Raw genomic sequence first — 10,024 nt, 5'->3', positions numbered from 1 at the left:
CATTACACTGAGCTGCTGTACACCCACCCCAGGCAGAAGTGGCCATCTACATTGCCACAGCTGTATAAAAAGTACCGCGGCAAACAGAGTGAAGAGAGCAGCGGGAAGGAACAGAACGATGGCGAGACAGCAAGAATTTCTGAGACGAGATCTTCCGGGCCTCCTCTAGAACATGCAAGCTCTGGGAACAGTAACACACAAAAAATGCTTTATAGACGCTAGTAATTAGCTCTGACTTTGAAAGACTTCACTGCTCAAATCAGGCTTAGGTATTAAAATGCAGAATTACTTAACACATCCTTGTGCTGTGGGAAACCTTCCTTGTAACTAAGCTAGGCTCTGAACTAGTTCATTCAGAGCTGAGCATTGCAGCTATCTCTACACACCAGGCGCCAAACAGGACCATTTCATCCACTCGGTTACTCTCAGCTCCTCCCGGACCGTTTGTCTCCCGTTTCACGGCCACACGCAAAAGGCAAGAAGAGTACGGTAGGAACATACGGCCGAGCCCTGCACCGACATCAAGAAACCCCACTCACAGCCCTTCCCTCCCCTCTAACTTGGCCCCTGCCGGTGTCTGCAGAACTCCCGGGCCGCGGGGGCAAGGCAGCCAGCGGGCTTTTCCACAGCCGCAGAGGCACGGCGATGCCCCAGAGCCTGGGATACTTGCTGCGTCACCCCCGACAGCTCAGGAGCTGTGAGGCAACTGACTGCGGCCCTTACAACAGTGCCGGCCGCACTGCGGCACCCCCGCCTCCCTGGCCGTGCCCTTCCCCGGGGCCTCCCGCGCCCGCCCCGCCCCGCCCCGCCCCGCCCCGCTCCGAGGGGGCCGGAGCAGCCCCGACATGGCGGCGCCCCCTCAGCGCGGAGGGGCGGGGCTGGGGTCACATGGGCGGGCAGCCCACGAGCTGCTGCTGTGAAGCCCGTTGCTAGGCGACGAGAAGGCGCGCGGCACCTACGGTAGCAGCCCGGGGTAGAGATGGCGCAACTGCCGGGCGAGCGGAGCGGCCTTGGCGGCGGCAACTCCCCCGTCCGCCCCGCGCCGAGAGGGTTTCCTGGGGCGCTTTCGGCGGGAAAGGGCGGCCGGAGAAGGGCGTTGCCAGCGCCCTCCCGCCCCGCGGTGGCGCAGGTGCGCTGCGAGGCGCTGCCGAGCCATCTCCACGGCCGCGAGGGGGTGGGGCGAGAGTGACAGCACCCACATCCAATGAGCGCACGGGCCTCTGGCGAAGGGGCGGGGCCGTAAGGACGGCGGGGCGCTGTCGCCCGCCGGAGGGGGCGAGAGGTTGCTGGCGCCGCCCGCCCGTTGGGGCACGGGCCCGCATGTCGTGAGCGGAGGGCGTGGCGGCGGCTTTCCCCGAGGGAGCTGTGTGAGGCAGTGACTCCGCCCCGCCGGGGGCGGAGCGGGGTCGCTCAGGCAGGGCGCGGGGGAGGGCGGTGCCCCCCGCCCCCCGTAGCTGCGGAGGCCGCGGCCTCTCTCTGTGCCGCGATCGTCCCCAGCTTTCGGCTGAGAAAGGTAAAAATGGGGTTTCTCCGATGAGTGGCCGGTGCCGGCGGCCAATAGGCGAGGCGGAGCGCGCCCTGCTCCCCGCCCCCGCCGGGCGGCGGGGCCAATGAGGGGCGCGGGGCGGGGCGCGCGGGGCTAGGCGCGGGCTGGGAGGCGCCGCGCCGCCAGATGCGGGGGAATCGCGGTGGTGGCGGCGGCGGCAGCAGGAGCAGAAGGAGAAGCGGTGGCGCGTGCGGCAGCGGTAGCGCGTGGGCATGGGGGCGCGGGCTGGTGTCTGCTCCCCGCGCTGAGGGCCCAGCCCGCCGGCGGGGCCGAGCGGTAGGCGAGGGGCGGCGGGGGCGGCGAGGGGCGGCGGGGGGCGCGGGTGCCCGGCGAGCCGCAGTGTCGGTAGCGGCCGCCGCGCCGCGGGGCGGCAGAGCCCGCTGGGCTGGGGCGGCGGGGTGTGTGTGGGGTGGGGGGGGGACACACACACGCCGTGTGGCGTTCCGTGTCGCGCTGCCCGCGGCCGCCGCCGCAGTCGGGGCGGCGGGCGGGGGTTCCGCGGTGGGCTAACGCCGGTGGTGTCGTTGGCAGGACCCGAGCCTAGCGCGGCGGCCAGCCTAGCCGTGGGAGCCGGCCCTGCTCGTGGCAGCCCGCTGTCACCTTCCCTCCTGGCAATGGGGAATGGACTCTCGGACCAGACGCCGATCCTCTCCAGCCTGCCTTCTTTCCAGAGTTTCCACATTGTCATCTTGGGACTGGACTCCGCTGGAAAGACCACCGTGCTCTACAGACTGCAGTTCAATGAGTTCGTCAACACCGTCCCCACTAAAGGATTTAATACGGAGAAAATCAAAGTGACACTAGGCAACTCGAAAACGGTCACCTTCCACTTCTGGGATGTGGGCGGCCAGGAGAAGCTCAGGCCGCTGTGGAAGTCGTACACAAGGTGCACCGATGGCATTGTGTTTGTGGTGGACTCCGTTGATGTTGAGAGAATGGAGGAGGCCAAAACAGAACTTCATAAAATTACTAGGATATCTGAAAATCAAGGAGTGCCTGTCCTTATCGTTGCTAACAAGCAGGACTTGAGGAACTCTCTCTCCCTTTCTGAAATCGAGAAAATGTTAGCGATGAGTGAGCTGAGTTCGTCGACTCCCTGGCATTTGCAGCCTACCTGTGCAATCATCGGAGATGGACTCAAAGAGGGACTGGAGAAATTACATGATATGATAATTAAGCGAAGGAAAATGTTGAGGCAGCAGAAAAAGAAGAGATGAGTTCTACTTTGACCTTCCTATTTTAGAGTAGTTACGTGGTCAAAATTTGACATAAGACAGCTTCCAAACCCAGGCCTGCTTGTTTGGATGCCGTTAAGCTTAGTTACGTTAAACAATCAGTTGCACAACCTTGCCGTGTGGAAGGCTGCGCAGTTATGGAACTTTTTTTTTAAAAAAACTAGTCTCTTCTGAGTTTTATGGCTCTGTATTATTTCAGAAGCCCTAATAGATGATGTAATACTATCAGGAAATGGATGGGTGGGTATATGTGACATGGATGTCTAAATAGCCAAATAAAATGAGGGATTTCTGCTTAGTGTTGTATTCATATGTTTGAGGGTGCCCTCTGCAAGCAATTTGCATTGAAGGTGTTCTGTGTTTTTTGAACTTCTAATGCTCGTAAGTGGAGTGTTTAGGTGAACTTTATACAGCTTTAAAAACATGTATGAAGCTAGTAACCCATTATTTCGAGAGGCTGTTTTTTCATCTTGTTTGGGGATTTCTATGAAAGCTTGGCTACAAGTGTAGGTTGTTTTTTTTTTTGATTTGGCACTTTTTGAAATTGAATCATGTTCAGTTCAAATACTTGAAATTTAAGTGCTGTGGATTCTTCAACTGATAAAAGAAAGACTTTTTTTCACAAGTGAAAAAAAATGTAAACATCACGCTGGAGCATGGAAAAGTGGTTTCCCAACGTATAGCATGTTTTTGGTATGTAAGGTTTTCATTTTTTAGAAGTAGCCATTCATCATTATACAGTGCTAATCAGGTTTAAAGTATTAGTCAAAACTAGTAATTTATTTCTAAATGATGAGTATTATGTCCTCCTACTATCAAGTTGAAAGTAAATTAATTGCAGTAAAGGAGCTATAAAGAACAACTCTGGCTATTGTGGTTCTAACCAGTGTGGCATTCTTTGCTCTGCTGGTGACTTTTCTGGCAATAAAACAAAGTTATAATGAAGTAAAGATGGAGTTAAAATTAGCAGAGCACATACAATCATAGTATCTTGTATTTTCCCAAAATACCCCATTTTATTAAAGTGGTATTGCTATGTCACTTTCAACGTATGCTTTTTTTATCGTGGCTCTTCAAGTATTTTGTGGTTAGGAATGTAATAATGCTTTATACACTCAAAACATTTGACACTACCGGGGTGGGGGGGGGGAGTGGGGGAAGAAGATTTTCAAGATGGGCCTGTGTTCTGCTTTAATTATGCTTTAAGCTGTTCATGTTTACAGAGTGTGCAAACAGTGTTAACTGGGCAGGATAGTGCTTGATGGCAAAGGGAGGGTAGTTTTTCTTACTGGTACAGAGCTTCAAGTGACTCTTTAGATACTTGGCTAGCAATTAAAAGGGCTAAAACAGAGCCTGGATTTTTAACACTAACTTTAGTGGTGCTGTAAAAATTCATCAAAATGTTAGATTCTCTTTAAACTTTTGTTGGAAATACCGGATTAGGAAAAAAGAGAAGGGGGGTGGGGGGAAAGGGCAAAACCTATTTCCTCGTTTTACTCAACCATCAAAGTAATACATTTTTCTTACCTGCTGCCACGTATCGGGAGGATGACAGCTACAAACCTGAATGTCAGTCACTGTAACTTAGATAAGTTTAAAAAAAAAATAATTAGAGTTTTTAACCAGCAGCTGTTTGTCCAGGAGGTAACCAAAAATGCACTTTAGTGTCTTCAATACTGAAAGTGACAGCTGGTTTTTTTATGACATCTTGGTCCTTTTTGAATAAACTGAAGTAGCTTCCAGTGGAGCTTTTGTATGTTGGTTATATATGTACCTGCACTAGTGACATTGTAAGTCACTTACTCAAGTAATGTCTATATTTATAGAAATGTGGATGACTTCTTAAACATAAATAAACAATTCAAAACAAGCCTGCAGAGAGAAGGTGTCTGACTTCTTGTACTGCAGCAGTATGTTCTCATCAACCTCTGTGCACGTATTGATTCTAATAACAGTAGAGCTATTTCTGTTGAAAACCAAAGTCGTCTAAATGTGAGGCTCATAAATGTCATGGTGTTATAAATTGCAGGTATCTCATTAAAAACTTTAAATCAATGGCATGTCTGTATATTCATAGAAGAAATATTAGCTGCAGTGACTCCTTTCTGAAGTGATGGGTCTTGCATACTTTGAAAGATCTTTCCTACAGCTGAACCTATTTTGTGTTACGTGCAATGTTTAATAGGCGATGTTGGGCGTATGTCACATGTACTCACAGGTGGTACTTAATTTAGTATCTTCAGGCTCATGTGAAGCCATCTGAGGGGTTCACGTGTACTTAAGCCTTGGGTGAATTTCTTCCTCGGATTATATGGCAGTGAGTAGAATGTAGCGAGGGCTACGGAAGCTTCTGGTTAGTTTCAGGGCCCAAATACTGGCAAGACATTTAGCCTGCAAATCTGAATTGCTAGGTTTGAACAAGAATATCCAAACCTGCCTCTCAAAAACTTGATATTTTAATTTCTGTTTATGTAATTGATGGCACGTCAAAAAGTAGGTTACTAACAGTCAGTCTTGAGGAAAAGCTATATTAATGATCGTGAACCCTATGAACTTGGGGTGCAGTTGGTATACTCTGGCTAACATTTTCCTTCTCATTGGGTGCACAGTGCTACTAGGGTGAGGAAGGTGAGATGACAGCCTGGCTCTTAGTACCCTGTAAGCAAACTGTAAAATACCAAGTAATAATTGCTTCAAGTATTCATGTGGCTTCTCGGGGGAATAGTTGGAAAGGCATCCTGCTTGAAAAAGTCAACCGTGTTTTGTTCTGCATATTAAACATGCTGGTGTTTATCTGGTGACCGTCCCCCTAAACTCTTCTATGTATAGAAACTTCAGTGACTGATTTTAAATACAAAGACATGACTGATCTGTAGTCGAGCACTCTGGAGGAAGAAGTGAGAGAAGAGGCAGAGTAGCGTTTCTGAAATGTCATGCTTGTTACCTTCTGATATTTCATACTGACTTGCAAGTAGAAAAGTGGGGGGGGGGGGGGGGGATGAGTGTCACATTCAAGCTATATCTTTATCTGTACTAGAACTGTTCTGCTGGAATATTACAGTAACTGTTCTTAGTAAAATATACAAATGTAGCTGTACCTTTGAAACTGTGTTTTGTATTACTATGACAAAGACTTCAGCTATGAACAAAATGGCAATTGCGGTAGAGCATTTGGTATCTTACCTGACTGAGCTTCTCCGGGCATAGTTCTGTCAGCCTGGGATCGCTCTTGCCCATGCGATGAATTGACAGTTCTGGCCTAAGCGCTGCTATGTGTAAGAAAGCCTTTAGAGGAGCTGAATAGGCAGGTGTAATTTTGTTACAATGCTGGAATTTCACAACTTAAATTTTAAAATAATTTTTTGCTGAAATTGGCTACAAATGACACCCTTCTTCAAGGCAATAGATAAGTTAAATATCTTAAAGTGCTACTTTAAGGAGGTATGGAATTGCGTTTAAATCGGTGGGGTGCCGTTAAAAACAAACAAACCACGAAGGTCATGTAACCTTATCACTGTTGTCTTAGCTTACAAAAGTTGGTATGGCATTGCCTCAGCAGTTTATGCATGTGCAATCGTTTAAAGTTAACCAGCCTTCAGGACCTGGTCTCTGTTTCCTAGCTGCGTGGCTCTGTATTAGCTTGTGACTGTTTCAGCTAGAAAAAGTGCTGTAGGACAGTGAGGCTCTTTCAAGTTCTTGCCATCGCTTTTAAGTTGCGTTGCACTGAATGTGCATTTACATTTGAAAAAAATATAAATATTGGTTTTCAGCCAGGTGATAGGTGAAACCTTTCTCTCTTCAAATTTTAATGTTTTATCCTATCACAGTTGATCCTCTGTGTGGAAAGCAGTACCCGCAGCCAGGCCACGGTTTGCAGCCTGACTTGGAGAGGTGATTCTGTACCACCTTACGTAGCTCTTGGTCCTGCAGGAGTTTATTGCCTGGGACACAGTGGTCCCAGAGCAGCAGGGAGCCAAAAGCAGCCTGGTCAGGTGGGGGCTGGTGAGCCCTTCTGGACCCCAGCAGGTCTGTACGAAGGCAGCTCTGCCTTCTTGGGGGGATTATCTGCATCTTGGACCATTTGTTTACAGATAGCAGGGTGTTAATTAGTGTCTGGCTGAAACTTCTTGTTGAGAGTGTCATTCTTGGCATTGGAGGAGGGTTTAGATAATGCATTGATACTACAACAAAGGACTTGGTAAGGCAGACGGTGGAAAATGCAGGCAATCTCCGTACACTATATATAGGGCACATGCAATCTTGATTTAGCTGTGCGGATTAGAATGCATGAAGGCTAGCAGATGTGTGCTCATAGTGCTAGCTTCCTTTAACTTCTTTTGGGAGAGAAACCTAGGCATGAATCAGTGCTTTTTGGATCCGTGTTTTCACTTTACTGTTGGGTGAATCATCTTTTGTGAGGGTCGGCGCTACAGCCCTGCTCTGACAGCTGATAGCCTCATCCCTGAGTCAGAACAACTCCTGTTGCTGCTGGAGGGGATGTGTAGGGAGCTGTGAGTAGGCATTGCCTCCTGTCTGTTTAGTCTGAGGAAAGCTTTTTTTTTTTTACTCCTGACTGACACGGGTATGTGGAGGCCTGCCCCTCTAACGCTGCTCGGCAGGCTGTGATTATTTTTAGGAGCAGTACAAGACTGCAGAGCTCTGTGGATAAACTCCTGCGTGCGTTTTTAAACTGCAGGGAAATACACAGCCTGACTTCACAGCAGGGTGAAGCCTGGGGTTGTCATATGGGCTCCCACAGCCATCCTACCTGTCTGAGCACAAAATAAGGGGGTGCTACATAGCTGGTACCCTGCGCTTCTTAAACCAGCTGTAAAGAAGCAAAGAAATGCAGTTTCAAAGATCTAGGTGAAAAAAACTCCCAAGCAGCAAATTAAGGACTTGAGTTTCCTCCCCATCAGTGTCCCATTTTATTGGAGCTGGCTATGAGTGATCTGAGGCACCTGTGCGTCGGCTGGGTGATGCTGCCTGCGCTCTGCCTGCTCGCCGCGGGGCCTGGCGAATGGCACAGTCACTGAGTATTCACATACTGGTTTTATTAAAGGCAAACCCAAAATCTAAGGAGAAAAAGCAGGCAGGGAGGCTTAACAGTGCTTCCAGACTAAATACCTGTTTGCAAATAGCTCATGAAGGTAAGAGATGATAATCCCTGAGCTGTGAAGATTATGATTTCTTAGTTCCAGCTATATTTACACAGCTGCTCCACCAGAATTAAGAGCTAAATGTGACAGAATAGTTAGAAAGGAGAAGGTTGAGTACAGTTGTTGGCTGTGGGGTGTGTGGAGGGAGAGGATTTGGAAGGGGTTGAGGGTTTTCCTAGCTTTTCAAGACACATTGAGCCCTAAGGGAAATAGATATGCTTTTAGGCTGCTTAATTGGTTTAAAATCTTTATTGTTTTATGCACTGTAGTTTTCCTATTGCTGAAATGAAACAATACGTCATTTAAGAAAGCTACCTAATCACTGCATTAATCTCTGGGTCTGCTGACAAAGGACAAGGTTAGCAGGGGTGTTGAGCCTTGTTAAACGTGCTGAGGGCTCCTGGCTGGCACACAAGCTGCTGTATTTCAAGGTCTTTTCTAAAAATAGCAGAATGGTAGAATTTAGGTCAGGCGAGGTAAAGGTGGGAAGCAGAAAACACACAGTCCAGAGGTACCACCAACCCTATAACTGCCTATCTTCTGTTATCACTTTATGAATGAAAAGTAAGAATAATCTCCTTTGGAGCATAACATTTTAATCCCTTTCCTGTTCCAATGTTATTTGTCCTGAAAGCTTTAACAGGTTTTGATATTGGAACATCATTGAGTTGGGTGTCACAAGGATGAGTCTGTGAGCGAAGAGGGTCAGGAAAGAGAGTTAACATTTGCTGAAGTGACTTGGTTAGCTAAACCTAGTCTTTGTGTAAAGCTGGCTTAACATGGACAAAGATCACCTATAAAAGGGAAATTTTCTAAAAATATCTTCTTGTTTCTAACATTAGCTGAACTCTACTGGTCTTATAATTATTGGATGCTGTTGTAGGCATGGGCTCCTGCTCTTCTTTTCACACCAGTTGTGTGATGAGCTCTAAGATGCCTTCAACAGCTTGCAGACGATCAGCATAAGGTCTCTACAGTTTTAAATGGTAATACTGAACTTATATATCCATGATATATGTTTTTGGCTGACCATCTGAGGTGCTTCTGTGGGTCGATCTGGTTTCTTAAAGAAATTTTTGATTCTTTGTGATTATTGTATCAACATCCCTGAAAACAGAGTTTATTCCTATGTGGTTCCTGTTATAAGTGATACAATAAAATGGCAATTTATGGATTATTAGTACCACTGTTTCCCTTGAACTCCAGCTATTGAGTTTCTACTGGAATCAGAGAGATATATTCCATTTTTCTTGCTTATACTGTATTTCACATAGGTACTGAATTGTGCTAACCTTAGAAATACTAGCCTCCCTATTTTAATTAGCTGAGAAAATTGACTTGTACATTTAAAGTCACTGTAATTCAGCTGTAATCAGTCATGTTACACTGGAGACAAATGGGATCCATGGACTGAGCCCACACTGATTCTTTTTGACAGATCTCCTATTGCCACATCAATACGCAGCTGTCACTGTGTGCTATGGTAGCACTGGACCCAGCAGACTATATTTCTATATGGTTCAGCATCTGTATTTCTGCCACCCTGTCATATAGCTTGCTAATATACGAAGATTGCTTATGTCCTGCTATTGCTGTAATCATGATGGGACTGTTTGAAAAAATTCTGTACAAAGACTCAGCTGTACACTGCAACTTTAAAACAAATACATTGAACTATGTAATTTAGTTTTTAAGTACTGGATTTAATGCTGAAAGCTGGAAGTTTAAGATTGGAGGTTGGTACATCCAGCCCAGGCACTGAGCGCTGGTCCTTTTATCCCCAAAGTCTCTTCATCTGTGTGTAAAGCAAGAATCTCATAGTTGCTCTTACATTTAAATTCATGCTTAAAAATGCTATGAGATATTAAGATATTACAGAAGTACGGTGTAATGGAAAGTAATAGAAAGACTGTAACAGTAATTTGGATTTTTTGATTGACTTGTATTTGTGCTCAATAGTCAGACGTCAGGAAATTGTACCATTTCCAAAGTAATGCCTTTGAGAGTTTAAAAATACAAGTTCAACATACTGTATTATCTCTGACCCCGTGAGATTCTGCTTCACAGAAAACAAAAATATTACC

General features: G+C 47.0%; 1 protein-coding gene across 2 annotated transcripts; it reads left to right on the top strand.

The window, feature by feature from the left end:
* The first annotated feature begins 1,286 nt into the window (after nucleotides 1–1,286).
* Nucleotides 1,287–4,651, top strand: ARL4A (ADP ribosylation factor like GTPase 4A). Of its 2 annotated transcripts, none has more exons than XM_064444516.1 (2): nucleotides 1,287–1,513; nucleotides 2,078–4,651. In XM_064444516.1, the coding sequence occupies exon 2, from the start codon at nucleotides 2,161–2,163 to the stop codon at nucleotides 2,761–2,763; it is 603 nt and encodes a 200-aa protein (XP_064300586.1). In that variant the 5' UTR covers nucleotides 1,287–1,513; nucleotides 2,078–2,160; the 3' UTR covers nucleotides 2,764–4,651. The 2 variants fall into 2 exon arrangements, with proteins under 2 accessions (XP_064300586.1, XP_064300585.1); XM_064444515.1 differs by lacking the exon at nucleotides 1,287–1,513 and adding an exon at nucleotides 1,649–1,822.
* Nucleotides 4,652–10,024: the final 5,373 nt, after the last annotated feature.

The sequence above is a fragment of the Phalacrocorax carbo genome, chromosome 2 (genome assembly GCF_963921805.1).
Source record: "Phalacrocorax carbo chromosome 2, bPhaCar2.1, whole genome shotgun sequence".
In the NCBI taxonomy this organism is placed as follows: domain Eukaryota; kingdom Metazoa; phylum Chordata; class Aves; order Suliformes; family Phalacrocoracidae; genus Phalacrocorax; species Phalacrocorax carbo.
This window is presented reverse-complemented; position numbering and strand designations above follow the sequence as displayed.

Excerpts from the sequence above, each read along its gene's own strand:
- ARL4A (XM_064444516.1), top strand. The coding sequence starts at position 2,161 with ATGGGGAATGGACTCTCGGACCAGACGCCGATCCTCTCCAGCCTGCCT.